The 26,906-nt window shown below is 34.5% G+C and overlaps 1 protein-coding gene across 5 annotated transcripts in view; it reads left to right on the top strand.

The window, feature by feature from the left end:
• Herc1 (HECT and RLD domain containing E3 ubiquitin protein ligase family member 1) overlaps positions 1–26,906 on the top strand; it is a 192,285-nt gene that overhangs the window by 128,902 nt on the left and 36,477 nt on the right. For 2 of the 5 annotated variants that reach the window (XM_071608367.1, XM_071608365.1), the window contains exons 35-48: positions 1,087–1,326; positions 1,683–1,766; positions 3,773–4,293; positions 6,620–7,395; positions 9,669–9,867; positions 10,700–10,860; positions 16,552–16,668; positions 16,894–17,125; positions 18,432–18,556; positions 19,869–20,089; positions 21,239–21,511; positions 22,328–22,376; positions 23,268–23,468; positions 24,369–24,543. In XM_071608367.1, coding sequence (XP_071464468.1) covers positions 1,087–1,326; positions 1,683–1,766; positions 3,773–4,293; positions 6,620–7,395; positions 9,669–9,867; positions 10,700–10,860; positions 16,552–16,668; positions 16,894–17,125; positions 18,432–18,556; positions 19,869–20,089; positions 21,239–21,511; positions 22,328–22,376; positions 23,268–23,468; positions 24,369–24,543 — 3,374 coding nt within the window. The remainder of the gene's footprint in view (positions 1–1,086; positions 1,327–1,682; positions 1,767–3,772; positions 4,294–6,619; positions 7,396–9,668; positions 9,868–10,699; positions 10,861–16,551; positions 16,669–16,893; positions 17,126–18,431; positions 18,557–19,868; positions 20,090–21,238; positions 21,512–22,327; positions 22,377–23,267; positions 23,469–24,368; positions 24,544–26,906) is intronic. The other 3 variants (XM_071608369.1, XM_071608368.1, XM_071608366.1) reach the window with 3 other exon arrangements.

Here is a 26,906-nt window from a genome sequence, read left to right as displayed (position 1 = left end):
TTTATACAGAATAGTAGAATGTATTTTGGCAGAATATACATACATAAAGTATAACTTATAATATTAGTTATAAGTATAACTTATAATCAGAGGACCCACTCTTGTGGTCATACATGATGTGGAGTTACACTGGGTAGTGTATACAAATATGAGACTAGGAAAGTTATGACCAATTAATTCTGTCTTTCCTATTCCCCTCCCCCATTCCCTTCCTTTTGTTACCCTTTGTGTAGTCTAATCTATTTCTATTATTCCCCTCCCCAACTTCCCTTGTTTTGGGTTAGCATCCACAAATCAGAAAGAACATTTGGCCTTTTTGCAGGGGGAGGGGGGGATTAGTTTATTTCACTTAGCATGATATTCTCTAGTTCCATCCATTTAACAGCAAATGCCATAATTTCATTTTTCTTTATGGCTGAGTAATATTCCATTGTGTATATATACCACATTTTCTTTATCCATTCATCTGTTGAAGGACACAGAAATAATTTAAAACATTCTGCAAGGTAAAACATGAATTTCCTGGACATCATTACCCTAGGTACATGTATGAATGCCCGAATAGTGTGACTCTACTTCATGCAAACAGAGAAGTGAAAAATTCTGCTCCATTTGTGTAAAATGAATAGCTTTCTACTCTGATGTATAACTGATTAGAATTATTAAATAAATTTTAAAAAATAAAATAAATATTGTGAGGACCTCACAGAGCTTTTATTTACATGAGTTATATTTATCAATAATTATAATGTTAAAATTAAAATGGAAAAAGCTTAAAATAGTTGTTGAAAATGACAATAGTATATGTTTACTGACATTAATTTTTTTATAAATTAGAATAAAATTTTATTCTAGAATAAAAATTTAAATGAGGAAAAAAAGAGTGAATTTCCTTTAAAATCTTCATAAACTGATGAATTTATTTCATTTTCAAGTTATTTCTACATAGGTGGAAAAGAAAGTTAATAAAATTCTCATAGTGCAAAAATATTGTTTATAAACATAATCTTTCGGTTTTGGTTTATGCAGTTAATAGTATACAGAATTTTTTTTTAGTACTAATGAATATTATAACATTTATTTCAGTTTTACATTGTGAAGGAAAACAGAGGTAATGAAGGCACATGTGTCGGAGTTTCTCGTTGGCCAGTACATGACTTTAATCACCGTACCACCTCCGATATGTGGCTCTATAGGGCCTACAGTGGTAACCTCTACCACAATGGAGAACAAACACTGACGTTGTCCAGCTTTACTCAAGGAGATTTCATTACCTGTGTATTAGACATGGAAGCCAGGACTATTTCCTTTGGGAAAAATGGAGAGGTACTGAAACCTACTCATGAACTTTTTTTCCTTCAAATTTACAGTTAATTATTCAAGTGCTAATTATCTAGTGTATAGATTATCCACCTTTTTCCTCCTTGTCTTTAATACTTTCTCTTTTTATACTTATAAGCAACAACTAACAACAGAAATGTGTTAAATCCCAGTAAGATTTTTGAAACAAATGAATAAATTAGAATCATTTATTATATGTGGAATTTCCTTGGTAGTTGCAGTTTGGCTATAGTAACTTTTGTTCTGTCTCCTAAGGCTTTGTATTTTAATGTGGTTAGATGTTATCAGTTTAAAAATATTTTTGTTTCCTTGTTCTTTCCCTCACTTCTGTCACACTCTAGGAACCTAAATTAGCTTTTGAAGATGTGGATGCAGCAGAGTTGTACCCATGTGTAATGTTCTATAGTAGCAACCCAGGTGAAAAGGTAATGAAGCCTCAAAACCTTTATATTTAAGCATAAAGGTTATTTGTTGTTTTTTTAATTAAATTTCTTAGCATCAGGTAGAGTTTATAAGTATAAATAAGCTATTTATACCATTAAGAGTACCTGACCCATATAATTCATTCTTTTTTTTTTTTGGTTTTGAACCTTTAATGAGAAAAAAAAAAAAAAAAGATATACTATGGAGCTCAAAACCACTGTGGTCAGTGTGTCATTGGGTCAAGGGCTGGGACTACACACTGTAGAACTAGCAAACAGAATATATTATAATTCATTCTTATAGAATGAGGTTAAATACTTTTAGAAATTATGTTTACAGTAAGACACAATTTGATATTCTGGTTAGTTGAATATAGTGAATCAAATTTTTAAATTTATGTGCAACTATGGTAATTATAGGAACTAAATTAGGGATAATGTGGCTCATTGGCAATTATGGACATGAGAGAAATCTAGAAATAATCTTAAATGTGATAGTATGCCACTAGCTGAGTAATAGAAATTCCAGTTATGATAGAGAGCTACCTTTTATTAATTCACCTGGGGGAGCTCTCAGACGTTATGGATAGTATAAATTTGAAACTTTTGAGAAAAAAATTAAAAGGGATCCCTTCTGACTGAAACCTTTTTATTCTCCTCATCTCAAACCTAGACAGAGACCAACCTTTCTTTGGTCTCCCTGTACTGATAGACAAAATTTTTTTTTCTTGCTCCATCCTTTACTGTAGGATGGAGTGTGACTTAGGTTTGTTCTCAAGAATTTTTAGTTATTTTATAGTAATAAGTTTACAAATTAGGTAAATTGGAGGACCCTAACCGTGAAAGTTACTTTTTATTCTATGTTTAAAGTATATTTTAAAAATAATTTACATTTAAAAAATTAAATTTCCATGAGTTATGATTTAAAGCTAGCTCTTTACAAGACAAGGGAACTACTTCTAGAACAGGTAGGCAATAAAAATTGAACTGGAGATGAAGTAAACAGGCCTCCTAGTACCTGATATTATCCCTTGTCCTGATTATATTATTGTATCCCAAAATAGGTTCTGGCATGTTCTGCTGAGAATTATGGTCATGGTGCTTTCCAGTAGCAAGGAACCTTGAAAAAATTTATATAACCTTAGATTAGGTAACAATCAAGTTATTCTATCTGGAAGGTTTTTTTGTGATAAACTTCAGAATCTCTGAGAAAAACAATACTAATAATAGTTAACCTTTTTTTTTAAACATTTATAGTGTACCTTGCACTGTACTGATAAGCACTTTATGTGCATAGTTTCATTTAATTTATTTATTTATCTATTGTGGTACTGGGGATTGAATCCAGGGATAGCTGGCCTCAGCCTCCTGAGTCACTGGGATTATAGGCATGTACTTCCATGGCCAGCTCATATTATTTTTAAAATAGTGTAGGAGGCCAGTACTATTATTTGTGCCATTTTTTTTTTCAGATGTAAAACTGAGGCTTAAAGAGATTAAATAATTTCCCAAGATTATGTAGAATTAAGATATTAATTGAAGTCTCACTCCTCTCTTCCAGTTTGCAGTGTATGTCCAGATTGGAACTATCCCAGTTGTATAGATTTAAAATTTTATCTTTGTTCCCCTTGAACAATGTAAGATGGTTCTAGGACACATTATTATTCTGGAGTCTTGATAATGAGAACTGGTGTATACTCCAGACTTTTGGGAACTAAATTAATTCAGTTACATATATCCATCTTCTGAGTGATCCTACCAGGTCTGTAATTCACGGGCTACAAGAGGTTTAAATGACAGGCAGCTTATTACAGAGTACCATACTGCTAGTAACTTCAGTAGGTCTGCATCATTTCCTCTTTGTTGTGAGCCAGTTGGTATATTAAATGGGTAGTAGGTGATCAAACACTAGTTCCACATGGAATTCCATGTGCTAGAATTTATAATTACTAACAGTTAAGGAAACCTATTGATATCACATATTTTCTACCCTCTTTTCTTTTATATAGGTGAAAATTTGTGATATGCAGATGCGAGGCACACCACGGGACTTACTTCCAGGAGACCCCATTTGTAGTCCAGTAGCAGCAGTGCTAGCTGAGGCCACTATTCAACTTATCCGTATCCTTCACCGAACAGACCGTTGGACTTACTGCATTAACAAAAAAATGATGGAAAGGCTACATAAAATTAAGATATGTATTAAAGAGTCAGGTCAGAAGCTAAAGAAAAGCCGCTCGGTTCAGAGCCGAGAGGAAAATGAAATGAGAGAGGAGAAGGAGAGCAAAGAGGAAGAGAAAGGTAAACATAATAGACATGGCCTTGCTGACCTCTCAGAGCCACAGCTGAGGACTCTTTGCATAGAGGTGTGGCCAGTTCTGGCAGTGATAGGAGGAGTTGATGCTGGTCTTAGAGTTGGAGGTCGGTGTGTTCACAAGCAAACTGGGCGCCATGCCACGCTGCTGGGAGTGGTCAAAGAGGGTAGCACGTCTGCCAAGGTCCAATGGGATGAAGCAGAAATTACCATCAGGTATGATCTGTTGAGTTAACACTTTTAGCCAATGAATATTTAATAATGAAACGGGCCTTTTCCCATGGACAGTAAGTATAATCAATGTATTTTAGATGAATTGATGGTTGAGTTTTTAAAAATATTTTTTCCATACAGCTAACTATTGGTACTGTGATTTTATAAAGGAAAAAAATTTCCAAACCCATGTTCTTTGAAATACTAGTGATTCATCAAATATTTTTGCTGGGCACTGTGGTGCATGCCTATAATACTAGTGATTTGAGAGATTGAGACAGGAGGATGGCAAGTTTGAGGCCAGCTTCAGCAATTTAGCAAGACTTTGTCTTAAAATAAAAGAGGGTGTAGCTCAGTGGTAGAGTACCCTTAGGTTAAATCCCCAGGAATAATAATAATAATAATAATAATAATAATAATAAGAAGAAGAAGAAGAAGAAGAAGAAGAAGAAGCAGCAGCAGCATAGTTTTTTGTTTTATTCATTTTTTTCTTTTTTTTTTTTTTTTGGTGAAGAAATGGTAATATCCCTAGTTAGGTTTAACTGGAATCCTTCTTTCTGTTTTTCATTTGGTTTCCTGCCTTTTTTGGTGACAGATGGAGTACTGGAAATCAAACCAGGGTCTTTTGCTTGCTAGGCAAACACTGTACAACTGAACTACATCTCTAGTCCAGTTTCCTGCTTTTTGGTCATTTCTACTATACTGGGATAGTTAAAAGCAAGCCAGCTGATCTGTTGATTTTATTTTGATAGAAGGGCTTTGAATATAGCATGGGAACATTTGAATGACTAGAATTACATTTTGGATTAACTTTGACTTAAAGTATTCTTGTTCTGCCCCTGCCTTTTTAAGCACCCATATTTCTATTCCCTCAATGTGCAGCATTTAAAAAAAAATTTCTTTAAGTTGTAGATGGACACAATACCTTTATTTTATTTATTTTTATGTGGTGCTGAGGATTGAACCCAGTACCCCACAGTGCTAGGGCTGTATCACTGAAGCCCAGCCTGAGCCCCAGATTTTTAATAGATATAATAATTCCATTTATTTGATACAGCAGAGTACTTAAAAGCACTTATGTGTTTGCATTCAGTTAGAATTAGAAACTTCATTTATTAAAGAAGAAAAATGTCAAGTATCACTATCCAAAAAACTGACTTATTACTCTACATCGTTGTATTAGTTGAAAATATGGATTTTGGTTGATATTATGTAGTTATTCATTATATTGCCTAATGTGATTCCTATAAAATTATACGTTAATATGACATAAAACAATATCTGAAACAGTGGTTCTTAGCGTTTAATGGAAGTATCATGGTTTTAAAATCAAGTGAATGCTATGGATCCACTTAGTTGAAAAATATATATACATAAATTTTACACACAATTTCAAGGGTTAATGTCTACTTCTCTAATCTAAGAAAAACCAATGATGGTTTTACAAAGTTACATGAAATAGTTTACATTTTCTTTTATATTCTTTGCCTTGTTTCAGAAAGGATTTATGTTACCTTACTAATATGCAAACAGTATAGTAAAATAAGTAAATTAGTAAATGAAAACAAGTAAGAAAAATGAGGCAGAGGGAAAACAGGATTAGGAAAACAAGACAGAATCACAATTTAGATTAGTACAACAAAACCTTATATGTTTGTTAAAGTTTGTATTATTTCATGTTTATAGCATTCATAAACTTCAGGAATTTCTTGCCAAATGTTAGGAAATATATAATCATATTTTTGCTTAAATTATAAATTAGAAACATTAATTGAAGACTATAAAGTAAATTTCTTAGTGAAACGAAGTCTTCTATGAAGACTTTGAAAGAGCTATTACCCACAAAATAAACTAGATTTATTATACAGACTTTCCAGATAGCTTACATCAAACTACATCTGGCTCCCTGCTATTTTTGGAAGTAAATTTACATAGCCACTCTCTTTTCTTTAATATATCAGTGGCTGCTTTTGTATTATAATGGCACAGTTGAATACCGGCAACTGAGACCATGTACTCTGCAAGGTCTAAAATATTTACTATCTGGCCCTTTATGAGAAGTTTGCAGTTCCTGGGTTGTATTATATAATAAAGACTATTCTCATTTGAAAGCACATGAACATCTCAGTGCTTTTGCATGTAGCATCATAACTCTCCATTTTCTCATAATAGACTCATTTTTCTCTCTGTAATGATGTCTTTAGTTTGTGTAAAGTATTCTTTGTATTGTGTACATAATACATCTTGTTTTGCCTACATTATTTTCTGTACCTTCCTCCTGTCTTTCCCTCACTTGCTTTTTCCTGTGTCATTCTGATCTTTATTAAAGCTTCCCAACTTTTTGGTCGCCTAGTGATACTCCATTGTATAATCTGGAGCCCTGTGAACCACTGCCGTTTGATGTGGCACGATTCCGAGGCCTGACAGCTTCTGTGCTGCTGGACCTAACATATCTAACAGGCATTCATGAAGATATGGGGAAGCAGAGCACCAAGCGTCATGAAAAGAAACACCGACATGAGTCTGAAGAGAAAGGGGACATTGATCAGAAACCTGAGAGTGAATCTACTTTAGACGTGAGAACAGGATTAATAGCTGATGATGTCAAAAGTCAGGGTACCACAAGCTCCAAATCAGAAAATGAAATAGCTTCATTTTCTTTAGATCAAACACTGCCAGGAGTGGAATCCCAACATCAAATAACAGAAGGAAAAAGAAAAAATCATGAACATGTGTCCAAAAACCACGACATAGCCCAGTCAGAAATCAGAGCAGTACAGCTGTCCTATCTTTACCTTGGTGCTATGAAATCACTTAGTGCTCTTCTTGGCTGTAGTAAATATGCTGAGCTGTTGTTGATACCAAAAGTCCTGGCTGAAAATGGCCACAACTCAGACTGTGCAAGCTCACCAGTTGTTCATGAAGATGTGGAGATGCGTGCAGCCCTACAGTTCTTGATGCGACACATGGTGAAGCGAGCAGTCATGCGGTCACCCATAAAGAGAGCATTGGGATTAGCTGATCTGGAACGAGCTCAAGCCATGATTTACAAACTAGTGGTCCATGGGCTTTTGGAAGACCAGTTTGGGGGCAAAATCAAACAAGGTAAGTTATCTGACTTTAAAAAAAAAAATTGTTCCATTGAAATTACTTATAACTGTTGATATATTATGTGATTTTTAAGAACATCTTTTTTTTTTTTTTTTTTGGCCAAAACAAGTATCACATCATTTTTCCTTTGTAAGGTAAACAGTCCTTTTTTTGTTACTTTTTTATTAATAATCATTAGCCTACACATAAATTTCTGTTTTAAACCTTCCTAAGCATTATAATTATTAGGAAATTTTGTAAAACAAATTTAATTCATGCTATAAAAGATACCCAAGTATTTATTGAGCTGATTCAAAATATATAATATTCTACTAACTTCTCAGAGATATTTTAATTAATTAATTAATTTTAATTAGGTATATATGACAGCAGAATGCATTTTGATTCATTATACACAATTGCAGCACAACTTCTCATGTCTTGCACCATATGTGCAATCCTACATGTACCTAGGTTCATGACGTCTATCTCATTCCACCATCTTTCCTGCCCCCATACTCCCTTTCCATCTATCCTTCCCCTTTGCCCAATCAAAGTTTCTCCATTTTTCCCATGCCCCTCCATTATGGATCGGTATCCACTTATCAGAGTGAACATTCAGCCTTTGTTTTTTGGGGATTGGCTTACTTTGCTTAGCATGATATTCTCCAACTCCATCCATTTACCTACAAATGCCATAAATTTATTCTCTTTTAATGCTGAGTAATCCATTGTGTGTATATATCCACAGTTGCTTTATCCTTTCATCTATTGAAGGATATCTAGGTTGGTTCCACAGTTTAGCTATTGTGAATTGAGCTGCTGTAAACATTGATGTGGCTGCGTTACTATAGTATGCTGATTTAAGTCCTTTGGGTATAGACCCAGGAGTGGGGTATCTGGATCAACTGGTGGTTCCATTCCAAGTTTTCTAAGGAAAACTGCTTTCCAGATTGGTTGCACCAATTTGTAGTCCCATCAGCAATGTATGAATGTGTCTTTTCCCCTCACATCCTCACCAAAACTTATTGTTGTCTGTATTCTTGTTTGCTAGGTATTTCTTATTCTTGTATCTATATGGTTTATCTTTGCATGTAAAGACTGAAGATAGGTATCAAAATCAAAGTCCTAAGGAAACACGGTTTTAATGATTGGTTGGTTATCTTTAGAGAATCTCTTATTAAATCCTAAAAATGAAAGTGAGACTTTCATCTGTTTTTGAGAGAACCCTCTTCTCTAAAAACAGAACTGGATAATTGCAACACCTCTTCTCTAAAAACAGATAATTGCCATTCTGACTGGTGTCTCAGAGCTATTTTTAAAGAGTACTTTAAAGCCCACAACTTTTATAGTCCATGTATTATATTTAAAAAAAAACAAACTTTTGTTTTATCTTTTATTCTCCCCTTTGGGAAGTATAAATTTTGAAATAAAAATTGAGTTTCATTCAGGAAATGTTTATTGAGTGTATACTATGTGCCAGGTACTTTTCTAGGTTCTACAAATAATAGCGAACAAAATAAAGTCCCTTGCCTTCATGAAACTTACATTGTTCTTTATTCCTTCCCTTTCCACAAACTCTTCCCCTTCCCCTTCCTTTCCTTTGCCGTTACTTCTTCGCTGTCTTCACTTAGTAAACAGAGAGAAGTGTGTTATAATCATGTTGATTATGAAGGAATGTGGCCATTTAGCAAATCTAATAGAATAAGCTGTCCTTCTAGCAACTCCTATTTTGTTTTTTTTTAGTGGGCTCCCTTACCAGATTAGGAAAAAATATATAAATACACTGTAAATATTTAGACATTTTAACTCCCCCACCCATTTTAACTCTTAGGATAAGGACTCAAGAGTCATTTTTAAAGCATGGAGGTTTTGTTAGGTATTTCTTATTCTTGTATCTATATGGTTTATCTTTGCCTGTATAGACTGGAGATAGGTATCAAAATCAAAGTCCTGAGGAAACACAGTTTTAATGATTGGTTATCTTTAGAGAATCTATTATTAAATCCTAAAAATGAAAGTGAGACTTTTACCTGTTTGTTTTTGAGAGAACCCTCTTCTCTAAAAACAGAACTGGATAATTTCAAGGTCTTGTTATAGTACTGTCTATGGAGTCTGGAATAATGAGTACAATATTCATATAAGGATGTGTATATATAGGGACTTTTTCCTGTAAATCTTTCAGAAAACGTACTTAGAAACTTTTAAATAATATTTTTCCACATCCACTGTTATTTTTGAAGAGAAGAAATGCTTACTACTTTCCTAACCTTTATCTTGGTTGATAGAGATTGATCAACAAGCTGAAGAAGCTGACCATGCCCAGCAGGCACAGACACCTGTTACCACGAGCCCATCAGCCTCAAGCACAACTTCCTTTATGAGCAGCTCCCTTGAGGACACCACAACTGCCACCACTCCAGTCACTGACACAGAAACGGTGCCTGCATCTGAGTCCCCAGGAGTGATGCCACTTAGTCTTCTCAGGTAGAGAAGTTGACCTTTAATGTCTGCTATTCTGATGCCTCTAGTTCTCCAGGCATGGTTGTTTTCTTAATGAATAGTGGGCCCAACTGAATGAATCCCAGTGTTCTGGAGCTAGAAAGAACCTGAGATCATTTAGTAAAGCCCATTTAAATGAAGTTGGAAATGTCCCTCAGAAGTTTAATAAGTTACCTCAAAGTCTCACAGTGGTAGACCCAGGTCTAATCAGCCATGCCACTGATGAGCAAGGGCTCCAACACTTGAGTGCTGTCTTAATGATGATTTTTTTTTTTTTTTGATTGAGCTTTGGAATTTTTTTCCTTCAGAAGATAAATACTTGTGTTTTGAACATTAGTTTCAATAAAAAGCTCATATCCATGAATATATTTTTTCATTTAAGCATAATTCTTTATACTTTTATTTGTACTATAAGATCAAATAAGTGTACCTTTTCAAACAAAAAGGCATGTTTTATGATGGTTCTTTAGCCAACCCTACTTAATAGGTTTGTAAATTCCAAATAACGTTTACTTATTTAAATTTAGTTTTGTTTCAGCTTGTCAGATATGTACACAAGGGAAAACTGCAGAAAGAAGACTGTTCTGATCTCTCTTAACTGCGGCTTAAGGGAAACAAATGTTTAGTGTTTCTTTTTAAAGTTATCTTTTCCCCTTCTTCTTACTTGAAAGGTCATTTTTATATCTATTCTGTAGACCAATATCTTAGAAAGTAGAAGAGGAGAATGGTTGTCTTATAGTGAGTCTCAATATTTGGACATGTGTACATTATTTCCTATTTTGATTTTATGCTAATAACCATTGCTATTTTCTCAAAGGCAAATGTTCTCTAGTTACCCAACTACCACTGTACTTCCCACACGTCGGGCACAGACTCCTCCAATATCATCGTTACCAACCTCTCCTTCTGATGAAGTAGGAAGGAGGCAAAGTTTAACTTCTCCTGATTCACAGTCAGCAAGGCCAGCTAATCGTACAGGTGTGTGTGCTTTCATTTACTTTGACACCCAAACATCTTGGCATTCCAGATGTATGGACTTTATTATGTGGACATTATAGTTTGTCTTCACTGAAGGTAAAGCAGTGATTTTAATGAAGGAGAACTGCACCCATCAAATTGAGTGTCTTCTTCATTTAAAACTAGATTAAATTGTGACTTAAAAGATAAATAACATACTATATATGAGTCATATCAGACTTTTCTTCTTTCCTGATATAGACAATTTTTAGTGATATAAATTTCCCTCTACACATACTTTAGCTGCAACTTACACATTTTGAAATGCTGTGTCTTCATTTTCATTTAGTTTAAAGTACTTTCTAATTTACCTTTGAGATCTTTTTTGATGTCAGGGTTATTTGGAAGTGTGTTATTTAGTTTTCAGATATTTAGGGACTTTAGTTCTAGATATCTTGCTGATTTTTAAAGTTCTACTTTTATTGTCATAAAAGAACATATCTTGTGTGTGTTTTTTCTTTTTTGTTGTATTAGGGATTGAACCATCAGTATTTTGTGCATGCCAGGCAATTACTCTACCACTGAGGTACACCCACTCCCACCAAGCCTAAAGGACATATTTTCAGATCCTTTTAAACTTACTAAGACTTGTTTTATAGCCCAGAGTATGATCTGTTTGAGCAAATATTCCATGTGTACTTCGGGAAAATGTGCATCATGCTGTTGAGTGTAATGTTCTATAAATTATTTATTAGGTCATGTGTTGTCCAAGTTTTCTACATCCTTACTGATTTTTTTGTATACTCCATCAATTATTGAAAAAATATCGACTATAATTGTGAATTTGTCTGTTTCCCCTTTTGTTTCTCAATTTTTATATTTTAAAGCTGTATCTTCAGGTCTGTAAAACTTAGGATTCTTATGTCTTTTTTATGAATTAACCTTTCTATTATTATGAAATAACTCTCCTTATTCTTAGTAATATTCTTTGCCACAAAGTGTGCTTTCTCTCATATTAACATATCTACTCCTAATTTTTTGTTTCATGTTTGTTTTTGGGATTGGGGATTGAACTCAGGAGCACTTACAACTGAGCCACATCCCCTTTTCTTAACTTTTTTACTAAGTTGCTTAGGGGTCTCACTAAATTGCTGAGGCTGGCCTTGAAGTTGTGTTCCTCCTTGATTAGCCTCCCTAATCACTGGAATTACAAGTGTGTACCTAGCCAATCCTGAGGAGTTTTGTTTTTATTTTTTAAAATAGTGTTAGAATAGTTTAACTTCTACATACATTTGTGCCAGTAATCAGGTCTTACTTATAAAATTGTCTGCTGTTCTCTATCTTTTAATTGGGGTGTTTAGACCATTTACATTTAATGCAATATTGACATGATTGATTTTAAATCCACCATCTTTCTGTTTTGTCCCATTTGATCCTTATTCCCTTTTTTCTCCTTATCTAGTTTCTTTTAATTATGTAAGTAGTTTTTTTCATTAATTAATTTTATCTCCTTTGTTTGCTAGTTAGTTTATTTTGTATTTTTGGAAATTACTTTTAGATTTATAGTATACATTTTTAATTCTCACAGTACCTTCAAATGATATGCCACTTGATACAGAGTAAATAGAATTTTTACAACATAATGCTTTTATTTCCCCATTCTCAGCATTTATACTTTTAGTTTTATACATTTAACTTCTAAATATATTATAAGCCCCATTATAAATTGTAATTTGCTTTGAATAGTCTTTGTTGCTATACTTTCTGATGCATTAATCTTTTTTCTATAGTGTCTAATCTGCTGTTAATCTCTTGCAGTGTATTTTTTTATTCTGACACTATTCATCTCTAGAAGTTTGATTTGAGTCTTTTTTACCTTTTATCTTTCATGTCTTTTTTAACATGCTCAGTCTTTTTTCTACTTTACTGAATACATGTATATAGGGAATAAAAGTTGATTCTCATTATTAGCAATAGTCAAATTCTAGAAAGATGCTGTGAACACTGACTGAATCATTGCTTTTAAAGAAACACAGGATTAGTTTCCTGTTTTAAAACACCATATTTAATGTGTGCTATTGGTGCATTAACATTGAATTCATGGCCAACAACACTATAACTCAAGCATTAATGAAGATTATCTAACATGTTATTTTTCCCATAGGGCACATTGCACCTTTCTTGTACTTAGAAACACTAGACAATACTTCAGTACTATGCTTAGGGGCTACTTTAATAAGTGAAATCACCAATGAAAAGTACAAAAATGCAAAAACGTGATATTTAATAGACCATAAAAAGGACATTTGTTATTTTTTGCCCGTCCACAAATGACCACAAAAGCAAGTGAATGTTTATTGGGGGTACAAATACATGCTGTTGAGTAAGCACATTCACAAATAAGGAATCTGCAAATATTTGAGGATCAATTGTATTTATTATACTTGTCTTTTTTTTGGTTATGAGGAGGAGCTACTAGGGATTGAACCCAGATGTGCTGTATCACTGAGCTACATTGCCAGCCCTTTTTATTTTTTATTTTGATACAGAGTTTTCCTAAATTGTCCAGGCTGGCTTTGTACCTGTTATCCCTCTGTCTCAACTTCCCAAGTCTCTGGGATTATAGGAGCATACCCCCAAATCTAGTTTTAATATCTGTCTTAATGTCTTTCTGTCCTTATCAGCTTTCTCATTTCTGGGTCTGTTTCTATCAATTTCTTCCTCAATTTGAGTTGTATACTATAAACCTAAAAATAAAAAAAAGTTTCTTTGCATATTGGTTATTTTTTTTATTGGATAATAGACGTTGTGAATTTTACCCTATTTGGTGCTAAATATTACATATGTCTTTAAATATACTTTAACTTTGTTAGTACTATTCTTTGCCACAAAATATGCTTTCTCTCATATTAACATATCTACTCCTAATTTTTTGTTTGTTTTGAGATTGGGGATTGAACCCAGGAACACTTACCACTGAGCCACATCCCCTTTTCTTACTTGTTACTTTGAGACAGGGTCTCACTAAGTTGCTTAGGGGTCTCACTAAGTTGCTGAGGCTGGCCTTGAACTTGTGTTTCTTCTTGATTAGCCTCCCTAATCACTGGAATTATAGGTGCGTACCCAGCCAGTGGGTGTACCAGTGGATATCAAAGCCTTTGTTCTGGAATATAATTAGGTTACTTGGAAGCAGTTTGATCTTTTCAAGTCTTGCTTTTATGCTTTATTAAGTGGGACTGGGACAGACTTTAGCATGGGCTAACTTTTCCCTATTGCTAAGCCAGTACCTTTTTTAGTAGCCTACCCATTGATGGACTTTTGCATTAAAAGGACTTTTTATTCTGGCTTGTGGTAATACAGACTGTTCTCACCTTATATGAGCTCTAGATATTAAACTCCTGCTCCTTTTTGGTGGTTCTTTCCTCTAGCTTGGTTAGTTTCTGTATCAAGAGAAGAGACTTTGTATATTTCTGGAGCTCTCTTTCCTATGCAGCTCTCCATCCCTTATCTCTCTCTCCTTACTGGTATTCTTCCCTGGAACTTCTTGCCCCTTTGGCCTCCCTGAATTATCAACTCTGTCTTCTCAACTTAGAGAGACCACTGATTTTCGTTCGGATTTTCCTTCCCTGTGCTGCAGTGTGAAAATACTCAAAAGGCTGTAAGCTGAGGCAGGTGTACTATTTGTCTTGTTTCCCTCCTCTCAGAAATCACTGTCCTACCTGCCTGTAGTCCAGTATCTGCTGATTATTAATATGTTTTTTCTGGATTTTTAGTTGAAGGTTGGAGTCTGGTTTTCCATTACAACCAGAAGCAGAAGTCCATAGTTATATCAAGACCATTACCATTATAACAATAGTGATTATTTTATCTAATATTAGATCACAAGCTATGTTGCCCAGGCTGGTCTTGTGATCCTCTTGCCTCCTGAGTTGCTGGGATTACAGATGTGCACCACAGTATCTGGCCAATAGTGATATTTTTAAAGCAAAATTGACAGCCCTCATTTCTTCCTTTCTTTCCTGTTTTTTAACCTCCCTTTCTTTCTTCACTATTAGTTGGAGCCAAGTTAGATAGGTATTTATACCAGCAGGGTTTGGTAGGTAAGTGACATGGTGGCCAAAGTGGGGTGTCAAAGCCTAATTGGGGTAAGAAGTGCTCCTCATGTGTGCAGGTGGCCTGGCTCTTATAGTAGTGGAGTCTGAATGAAGTGAGAAATTATTTGGTATCAGAGCCAAGGAGGATGGGGAGGATATCTACCAGCCAGTGAGATAATCTGGGAGCAATGATGCTTTACTTGCAAAAAGCACACTAGCACCTAGATCTTATCTTCTAAACACTATTGTCCACTAAAAGGAGGCCAGATCTTTTCGGGAGAAATGGTTTATTGTAAGGCTGAATGTAAGATGAATCTGGAATAATTTGTACCAAAACTAATAAAATGCTCAGGGAATGGTAGGTACATACCTAAAGGATAGAGAAATTGAGATTCTACGGGACTTCGACTGTCAAACTTGAGAAATTGGGGTATCAAAATAAATAATCATAATAATACTATATACAAGACTATACTTTTTTCTCCTATGGAGATAGGAGAAGCCTTGCCTTTGAGTGGAGGACCAACTAATGAATTTAAAAGGAATGATGAAATTAGAAATCATCATAATAATTCAGCCATTAAATATAAATGGATGCTATTGAGTAAAACTTTGATGAGGAGTAGAAAATTCACATTCTTATAATACCTCCACAAATATACTTTTTAGTTTTAAAGGGAAAAAGGAAAACAGTAACTTTGCTGTAGAGAAACCTGGCAGATCCCATCTAACTCAAGTAAGCAAAGTTAACATCACCAGAAGTGAGACAGATTGAAATTGTGTATCTTGGCTAGCATAATCCCAAGACTGAGGCAAAAGAACCTCAAGTTTGAGGCCAGTCTCAGCATCCAGTGAGACCCTGTTTCAAAATTAAAAAATAAAATGGACTAGGGATGTAGCTTAATGGTAAAGCACCCATGGGTTTATCCCCGGTATCAAAAAAGTTTAAAAAATAAAAAAGAAGAGGAAGAAAGAAATTGCATATCATGTGTATCATCTAATAGAATGCAATGAGAAAATACTAAAAAGCATTAATCTGAATCTAATCATGAGGAAGCAACAACAAATTTAAATTGAGCTACATTATACAAAATCTCTTTATCTTCAAAATATCAAATATCTAATCTTGAAATATCTAATCTTTGAAATGTCAAAATGATTGAAGGAGATAGAAAAGACTTGACAACTAAATAAAATGCAAAGATAATCTGATCCCAGATTAGATCCTTTGCTGTAAAGGACATTGCTGAGACACTTAATATGCTTATTCAGGAGAGTATTCTTCTTTATAGGAGTTACATATTAACATATTTAGGGGAGGTAGAACATCAGGTCTGCTACTTATTCTGCATTGGTTCAGGATAAAAAATTCTTTGTACTATTCTTGCAAATTTCCTGTAAGTTTGAAATTTTTTTAAAGGAATTTTCGGCAAGTTTATTTTATATTACTAGCAGATTTATCTGTTTGAAAACCTTTATGTTGCTATAATAAGCTTAGTCATAGCATATTTTACTAGAGTAAGATTTTATTAAATTTAGACATTTCCAGGAAATTGGAGACTTACAGCTATTGTGAGAACTTACATTTAGGCCTTTACTTCTTTTTCTTTTGCTTCAGCCTTGTCAGATCCAAGCAGTAGACTTTCAACTTCTCCTCCTCCTCCAGCAATTGCTGTCCCATTGCTGGAAATGGGGTTCTCACTCCGACAGATTGCCAAAGCCATGGAAGCTACAGGTGGGATAAATTTTTATTTATTAGTATCTGTAGATATGAGAAGTCCTACCTTAGTGAAGGCAAAGTATTTTTAAAGAGGTCATAAATCTTGGTAAGATTTTTAACACCAGATCCATGTAACTGTTACCATTTACAAGGGCATGAGACAAAACACTTCAAAACTGATAGCAACATAACTAATTACTTTGTCCAAATTAAGTATCAGAACTTTTTCCCCCTATATAGGTGCTCGAGGAGAGGCCGATGCCCAGAATATTACTGTCCTTGCCATGTGGATGATAGAGCACCCTGGGCATGAGGATGAGGAAGAGCCCCAGCCAGGCAGCACAGCTGACTCCAGGCATGGAGCAGCAGTTTTAGGCAGTGGTGGAAAGTCAAATGATCCCTGTTATTTGCAGTCACCAGGAGACATACCATCAGCAGATGCTGCTGAAATGGAGGAAGGCTTTAGTGAAAGGTGAAATTCCAATTTCTTTTTCTTATTTCTGTTCCATGTGTTAAAAATAGTTCCTCCAAAATAACCATTTATTTCACTTCATGAATGTTTCTAGTGATGAATAAAGTTGGTAAATGTAGTTATGTGAAAAGGTGGGCATTTATAAGCTTATGTTTCTGTGAGGAGTAAAAATGAGAAGTTTTGATCAGAATGGATGTTTTCATGAAAAGCAGGAAGTGCATAAGTTTTATGTAAAAGTTAGCTGGAAAAAGGAAGCTGAAAATTAAAAGTTTATTTTAAAGTAAAATAAACACCCTGATAAAAACAGTTTTATCTCACAAGGGATATAATATAGAATGTTCATTTTAGTGATAGAGATTAATCTGTCTCAGTATAGTTAAATTTTAATTTTCATTTTATCTTAATTTTCAGTATCTAGTATAATATGTCCCTTTTTAACATTGTAAAAAGAATTCTGAGATGATGCCTGCCCTTAAATGACATGTAATAAAATATTCTAAAATCTTCCTTAAAATCTTTTCTCCTGGGGCTGGGGTTGTGGCTCAGTGGTAGAGTGCTCACCTAGCATGTGCAAGGCTCTGGGTTTGATCCTCAGCACTGCATAAAAATAAATAAATTAAACTATATCTAAAAAAATATTTTTTAAAATATATCTTTTCTCCTGCAGCACTTCTTATGATATTAGACCTTCTTCATTTTTCATCTCTATCATGGAGTTGTATAATTACCAAGGCTGTGTTTTATAACATGCAGACTTTTTGTAACAAGCTCAGTGAATATTTTCATAATTTATTTTGAAATATCTATTCATAATAATTTCAAATTATAAGTATTTAATTATTTAGGATTTATTTAAATATTTTATTCTATTCAAATATTTTATCTTCTTTTTCGTTTTGGTGTTGGGGAATGAACCCAGGGCTTCACTTATAATAAGTAAGCACAATGACCACTGAGCCACATCCCCAGTCCTAATCTAATTTTAATTTGAATCTGAACTAAGCACCATTTCACTATTGGTGGAATTAAAAATCAGGGCATATGATATTATTTATAATTTAGGAACTTTGCAAGAGACAAAAGACAGATTTCAAAGTTTTATCATAGGCTAAAGACATATCTCAGTGGTAGAGCAAGTGAATACTTAAGCTTCACAAAGCCCAGGGTTCGATCCCCAGCATTTAAAAAAATTTTTTAAAAAAGCATATTTTATTCTCAAGACATTTAGAGAAAAATGTAGTGCCACAAGAAAGCTTACACCTTGCTTTCTTTTCATGGTATGTTGCTTTCAAACTTGCACTTGTAGCACTGATAATCTGGATCATACAGAGAATGCAGCTTCTGGAAGTGGACCACCAGCTAGAGGTCGCTCAGCAGTAACAAGAAGGCACAAGTTTGATCTAGCAGCTCGCACATTGCTAGCGAGAGCAGGTAATTATATTTCAACTTCTCTTGGTGAAAGACTTTATTTTAGAGTCATTGTAAGGGCAGCATTAAAGAAGATGTAACTAATAATACTAAGTATTCAGTCCACCCACATTAACAAAATAACTATTTGTATATAATTTTCTACATATTTGCATAATTTTACTTAATTGAAATGAGAGTATATATGTAAAGATTTATTTTTTAAGTTCCCTCTGATGTAGAAGGCTATATAGGCCACTTATAAGTTTTGAGAAAGTTTACAAATGATCCCTCAGAAGTGATGATGAATATTTGATAATTTATTATCAGTGGTGAGATATTTATCATCAGTGGTGAGAAGGAACTAGAAAGGACACTGCCCTAAAAAGTGTAGGCACAAACTTTTTTTGTGGACGTTAGGTATTCACCAGTAGATAAGGCCCTACCTAAGCAAAAATAAATTCCCTCAATTCATTAGTAAATTATTATAGGATTATGTTTTAAAGTATAAATTGGGGAATATGTTTTATAAACCAAAAACTGGGATATGTGATTTGTCAAAATAGGATTTGATCTTTGAAATATTAGAATTTAAGTGATGATTCAGTCATTTTTGGGAACAGTGAGAAAGAAACTCAGACTGTCCTGGAAAACGCAGGATATATATATTTATTATGAATTGAAAGGGGAATGGCTTCGATAATGCCAAGTGAAGTTAGCCAATAACTTCCCCCAAAAAACCAAATGCTGAATATTTTCTTTGTTATAAGGAGGCTGATTCATAGTGGGATAGGGAGCAGGAGCATGGGAGGAATAGACAAACTTTAGATAGGGCAGAGAGATTGGAGAGGAAGGGAGGGGGTATGGAGTAATTAATGATGGTGGAATGTGATGATCATTATTATCCAAGTACAGGTATGAAGACACAAATTGGTGTGAATATACTATGTATACAACCAGAGATATGAAAAATTGTGCTGTATATTTGTAATAAGAATTGTAATGCATTCCGCTATCATATATAAATAAAAAATTCAAAAAAATTTTAAAAAGCAAAAAATAAAAATAAAAAGTAAACCTGAAAGAATAATAGCAGCTAACATTTATTGAATGTTTTTATAAAGAATTTTTCATGGGTTATCTTGTTTAAACATTTAGCCCAGTGAGACAGGAGTGCTGTTATTGTCCCTATTTTATAGGAGATGAAACACATGTGATAGGTTTGTTGTATAGGATGAGTTTGGTATTCATCTTATGTGTGGCAGTTAAGAACTGGCAAAATATTCAGAATTACTTTATTCATGCAAATAAAATACCGTTTCTGTTTTGTTCTGAGCGGGGTTATACCGCTCTGTGCAGGCCCACAGGAATCAAAGTCGAAGAGAAGGAATATCTTTGCAGCAAGACCCAGGGGCGTTGTATGACTTTAATTTAGATGAGGAATTGGAAATTGATCTTGATGATGAAGCAATGGAAGCTATGTTTGGACAAGACCTGACCAGTGACAATGATATTCTGGGAATGTGGATCCCAGAGGTACTGGATTGGCCTACCTGGGTGTGTGTGACTGCAGCGGGGGCTGCTCTGACTTATTTCCCTGCCCTCCTATTCATATATCTTACTAACAGCAGCCTTGTGTCGAGTTGAAGTCTCTTAAAAGCCTTATATCTCATCTTGATGTTTGGGGATTTAATGCTTGAAGTTGCTTTGATACCTACAAACCAATATGAATATGTTTCTCTGTTGCTTTTTCTGCAATTTTACTGCTTCTTTCCCCAGACTAGATGAAGAGAGCCATATTGTGGCAATATTTGATTGTAATGTCAGAGGTAGATAACAAAACAAGCATCAGTCCCCATAGATGCTGCTGGGTTAAGTAACTTAACTGCTTCGTTCACATTGCTGTCTGAGTGCATGTTCTTCTCCTTCATAGGTTCCATTTAATCACTGTTAATATCTCATTCTGGGAACCAGTGCCCACAAAGATATTTTAAATACCTTCATCCAGGGGTAGGGTACATGTGGGTTTGTATGTATAAATTGATTAGCATTACAATTTTATAGTAGAGAGACTAAAAAGTTCTTAGACATAAATCTTATAGGAAACTAACTGCCATATTAAGTCAGTAAAATAACTGCATCCTAATGACTTTTCTCAGAAATTCAAAAAATAGATTTAGCATTTTATAGCCAGATAAAAAATAGTTATTTTCACTTGAGTGGGTTTTTTAATTATTATTGCTTTGAGATAGGGCAGATTGTCATGTTCTTAACTCTTTTCTCACTCTTCTCATATTGCAATTTACAAGAGTGAGGAAGAGCAAAGAAAACCTTCATATTGTGGGTCTCAATTGTGATTTTTAAAAATTAATTAATTTTATGGTACTGGGAATTGAACTCAGAGACCCTCTACCACTGAGCCACACCCAGCCCTTTTTATTTTATTTTGAAATAGGATCAGTATTACTAAGTTCCTAAGGTAGCCTCGAATTTAAGGTCTTCTGCCTCAGCCTCCAAAGTTGCAGGCATGCCTCACTGCCTGGCTTGAATTCTTATTTAAAATAAATTTTTATGAAGTATTAATGAAAATATTCTGAATATTTTAAGATATGTAAACAAAGTAGTTAATATTGTAAACAATCTATTTACCTCTTAATTTTATGTTAACTTGACTATAATAATTTGGTATGAAATCATTTTATGCAGCATGTTTGTGAGTCTGAAGATAGGGAAGAAGTGGTGGTATGTGAACTATGTGAATGCAGTGTCGTCAGCTTCAATCAGCACATGAAGAGAAACCACCCAGGCTGTGGGCGCAGTGCAAATCGTCAGGGCTATCGCAGTAATGGCTCTTATGTGGATGGCTGGTTCGGTGGTGAATGTGGGAGTGGAAACCCATACTACCTGCTATGTGGAAGCTGCAGGGAGAAGTATTTAGCTCTGAAGACTAAGTCCAAGACAACAAATTCTGAAAGGTACCTTGAAATTGTGTAGATATCTAGGCTCTATGAATATCATATACCTTAAGAGATAGGAACTGAAGACTTTCCATGTGAGGAATAATTTTTATCTTCCCAAAGTCCTGTGATTGCTGAATTGGTGGCAGAAAGTGTGGAGAAGTAGGGAATACTTTTAGGATCTCTGAGGTCCTGAAATAGAGGCATGATAGCAGGTCTTTTTAGGATCTCTGAGGTCTTGAAATAGAGGCATGACAGCAGGTCTTTTTAGGATCTCTGAGGTCTTGAAATAGAGGCATGACAGCAGGTCCTTCACTGGAGTTTATTAATCTTTGACTTATTGGCCAGTTTTAGTCAGGACACTTGCCTTAACCCTCAGAAGGCATACAGTCAGTTTTTTTCATTGATGTATTATACCATATTTCTGGCATCTTAATTAATATCTTTTTTTTTTTTTTGGTGAAAAAATATACTGCTCTGTTTAAATGAGTTGCCATGAAAATATTTTCTCTTTATATCCTTAATCTCTAGTAAGTAGAATTTTGGTCTTTATTGTCAACTATTAAATCGTAAAGGCTTTCTGGAAGTTTGACTGAAAGAGTTGGTTGTAGATGATCAGAAATCTCCCCAGTTGTTTGGTAAAACAGTCACTGATTTATTAGCATGTGTATACATACTTACTTATAGTTTTTATTATATTACCCCATAATACAAAACTCTTTTATATTTTGCTGCTTTATTAATGACCTATTAAAACATTCTAATGGCTTAATTTGCACAAATTTGGATACTAACTTTTATATAAAAACACAATGTTCTTCATGTTTGGTGCAGGTACAAGGGACAAGCTCCAGATCTAATTGGCAAGCAGGACAGTGTGTATGAAGGTAGTTGTTTGTTTTGAGAGCCTCTTTATTTTACATGTATTTTTATATATACTCTCTGCTTAACATTTGTTACTAAAATATACCATGATATGTGTTTGTATTTATGTACATATTAACTTGAATATTCTGTAGTAATAACCATAGTTTGAAAGTCAAAGGAAAAAGTACCTGAGCCCAAATATTAGCTTTACCACAGAATGTTAACTTCTGTTTTTCATATTTTTTCCAAAAAGTAGAAAAGAGATGTAGTATATTTTAAATTTACATCCTAATTATGAAAAGTGAAAAATATAAAATTGAGATGACCATCAATTTTTCTGGAGCACTCATTTACTTGAAATAACCTCTCCTTAATGATTATGGACAGTGTTATGAACGTTTTGTTGGTCCCACAACACTTTTTTTATTGGTCGAAACCTCCATGACCAGTTGTGACATTTCCAATTGTTTATTTTATTTTCAACTATACTGGCTCTTTTTCCCATCTCTTGTCTCACTCTGCTTCAAGAATGCAGTTTGGTCAGGTCACCAGGAGATGATGCCATAGTTTATGTTGTGGGTAGTAGAATTTGAATCTAGCTTTCTTATATTTATTTATTTTGTGTGCATATGGTTCTGGGAATTGAACCCACAGGCACTTTACCCCACTGAGCTACACCCCCAGCCCTTTTTATTTTTTATTTTGAGACAGTTTCTTGCTAAGTTGCTAAGGTTGGTCTTGAACTTGTGATCCTCCTGCCTCAGCCTCCCAAGTCATTGGGAATAGAGGCATGTGTTATCATGCCTAGCTAATCCAATTGTATTTTAGATATGTCTTATAATAATGATTGCCAGCAGAACTAAATCATGGTTTATATTCACTTATCATATATTTATTTATTTAAATTCCAGAAGACTGGGACATGTTAGATGTTGATGAAGATGAAAAGCTGACAGGTGAAGAGGAATTTGAATTGCTTGCTGGACCACTTGGTTTAAATGACCGGCGCATTGTACCAGAACCAGTTCAGTTCCCTGACAGTGACCCACTAGGAGCCTCAGTGGCAATGGTCACAGCTACAAACAGTATGGAAGAGACTCTTATGCAAATAGGTAAACTGAAATACTAATTTGCATTGATTTTTATTGTCTATTTTAATTTGTTTCTTAGATAAATAGAAAGTGGTTTAATGTTTTCTTACATGATCAAGTCTCTCTAGTCAGTTGTTTTAACATTTTAGAGGTATGATATAATATAATAAATATAAGTTTTGATTTTTTTTGTTTATGAACTCTTGAAGTGATAAAAGGAGGATTTGTAAAACATGACTAAGGATTTTTTAAACTTTGTTATAAGAGAATTCTTTAACTGACTAAAATTATTGGGCAGCTTTTTTGTTTTTATATTGGTGAAAATATGGAATTTTTGTTGTAGGGAATAAAAAATAAGGACTTGAGACAGTACTGGTGACAGTCCTTTATGTGTACTCAAAGCATATTTTTAAAACTGTCTAAACATCTATTAATATCAGTGGAAGTGGTTATGGTGCTGGCGTTGCCTGTAATCCCAGTTACTTGAATGACTGAGGCAGGAGGACTGCAAGTTTGAAGTAAGCGTGAGAAACTTAGTAAGAGCCTGTCTCAAAATTTAGAATATATAAAGGTCTGAAGATGTAGCTTAGTGGTGGAGTGCCCATGGGTTCAATCCCCAGTACTAATGGGCAGAGGGGGAGTAGATAGATAGATAGATAGGTCAGTAAAAGTGACATATGAGCAAAAAATGTTTTCAATAGAAACTTTAATAGGTTGTTAACTTAGAAATATCTAAATTAGAACTTAGAAATATCCAAGTTTCTCTTTTCTGTATAATGAAGTTTGAAATGAGCAAAATACATTCGTTTGCTGTATTTCTTTGCAGGCTAGCATCTATATAAAATAGGAAAAATTTTCAGTATTCCAGATACTTTTTTTTTTTTTACCTGTTGAGAACTAAACACAATCCTGTTTTTTCAGGTTGTCATGGCTCTGTAGAAAAGAGTTCCTCTGGGAGAATAACATTAGGAGAGCAGGCAGCAGCTCTTGCAAATCCTCATGACCGGGTGGTGGCTTTAAGGAGAGTGACAGCTGCTGCTCAAGTTCTTCTGGCTAGAACCATGGTCATGAGAGCACTGTCTCTTCTCTCAGTCAGGTGAGTTTTATTTTGTATAAATGATGCTAAGTTGGCTTCTGGTATTTATTAGATAGGAATCTGATGTTATTTGGGAGGGTAAGATAGAAAAAAAAATTTGGTGAGGGGTGCCTTCCTATGTTGCTTAGGCTATCCTTGAACTCGTGGATCCTCCTGCCTCAATCTCCTGAGTAGCTAGGGTTATAGGCATGAACCATGGTGCCTGGTTACTTAACTTTCTTTTCTGCTTCATTATTATTATTATTGGCAGAGGGTGGACCGAAGGATGGTGCATGCCTGTAATCCCAGTAGCTCTGTAGACAGGAGAATATGGGTTCAAAGCCAGCCTCAGCAATGGCGAAGTGCTAAACAACTTAGAGACCTGTCTCTAAGTAATACAAAATAGGGCTGGGGATATGGCTCAGTGGTCGAGTGCCCCTGAGTTCAATTCCCAGTAAACTCCCCTACCCTCCCCCCCAAAAAAACAAGCCTATTGGTCCATTTCAAATAACAAAATTAAACGTAGGCCATCTACTCAGTATAATGACATTATTTTCTATGTGAAAAAAGGTAAGTAAAAATTAGCTGGGTAAAAGTTAAAGATTGAATGTTTCTGCAGAATCAGCCAAACTATAGCAAAATCTTGCGAATTTTGATATAGGGACTCTTGCTTAGTTCATATTTTGAAATATAATACAAAAAAGAAAAAGAACACCTGAAAAACACCCATTTAAGTAAAACTTAAGTGGAAGTATTTGGTGGCAAATCAATGAAGAAAAAATAAAACTTAGGATTGTGTGGTGTTAGCTCAAGAATAGACAAATAGGATAATGGAGAAGAACAGATTTCAGAAACAGACTCACACATGTATATAAACACTTGATTTGTTGGATTTTTGTCAGTGGTTAAAACTGCAGAGCAATGTTTAAAGAATAGTCCTTTCAGCAACTAGGGCAGGGTCAGGTGGGTTTATTCACATAAGGGTAAGAAAAATGAGTCTTGACCCCAAACTTACACTATATAAAATAAACCAAATCATTCCAAAGTTGCTCTTAGATCTAAATGTTTAAGACAATAAAGTTTCTATAAGTAATATAGAAGAATTTATTCTTGATCTTGGGGTTGAATTTCTAAAGTCATAGAAGGTGTCCACCATAAAGAAAAAGATTAGCCAGGTACAGTGGTACACACCTGTAATCCCAGTGGCTCAGGAAGCTGAAGTAGGAGGATCATGAGTTTAAAGCCAGCCTCAACAAAAGTGAGGCACTAAGCAACTCAGTAGAGACCCTGTCTCTAAATCAAATACAAAATAGGGCTGGGGATGTGACTCAGTGGTTGAGTTCCCCTGGTAACCACCACCCTCCACAAAAAAAAAAAAAAGAAAAAGAAAAAGATTGATAAATTAGATTGCATTAAAACAGAAAACTTCTGTTTAGTAAAAATCATTAAGAAAGTTAAAAAAAAAAAAGCAAACCACAGAATGGGAGAAGATATTAGCAATGCATATAACCAGCAATATATAGAGAATTCCCATAAATCAAAAGTAAAAAGGATTCAAAAGAAAAGTGGGCAAAATACATTTTAAGAAGTGCTTCATACAAAAGGATTTCCAAATGGTAAACATGAAAAGGTATTTAAGCCTCATTAGTCTTTTAAGAGAAATGAAAATTAAAAGCCAGTGACATCCTTCACACTCACCAGAATGACTAAAATTTAAGACTTGAGGAGGGGGTGAACATAAGGCTGTGAAACACCTTTAGAAAATAAATTGATACAACTACTTTGGAAAACTGTTTGCTAATATCAATTAAAGTTGAATGTGAACATACTCTATGACCCAGCACTTCTGGGTAGATGGATACAACAGAAATGCTTCTACATGTGCACCAAAAGACATACATAAGAGTATTTGTGACATAACAGCCTCACAGTAGAAACCACCTGATTATCATCTGTATGGACAAATGGATTATGGTAGATTTTGTTTATATGTCAATAAAAATTAATAAACTGCATAATGTAATCACATGGATGAATCTTACAAAATCTTGAGCAAAAGAAGCCAGACACAGAAGAGCACATACTTTATTATTCTATATATATATATGAGTTCAAAAAGCAGACAAAAGTAATTTATGGCTTTAGAAGTCAGTGTGGCCAGGGTTGGTGGCACACACTTGTAATCCCAGTGACTCTGGAGGCTGAGCCGGAAGATCACAATTTTGAGGCCAGTTTAGGCAATTTAGGGAAACATATCTCAAAAATAAGAAGGACCAGAGGTGTGGCTTAGTGGTAGAGCACCCTAGAGCTCCCAGTACCAAAAAAAAAAAAAAAAAAAAAAAAAAGTCAGAAATGTGGTAACTTTTGAGGGTTATAGTGACTTG

The sequence above is a fragment of the Marmota flaviventris genome, chromosome 2, assembly GCF_047511675.1.
Source record: "Marmota flaviventris isolate mMarFla1 chromosome 2, mMarFla1.hap1, whole genome shotgun sequence".
Classification (NCBI taxonomy): Eukaryota; Metazoa; Chordata; class Mammalia; order Rodentia; family Sciuridae; genus Marmota; species Marmota flaviventris.
The sequence above is the reverse complement of the archived record's forward strand: the minus strand, read 5'-3'. Positions and strand labels throughout refer to the sequence as shown.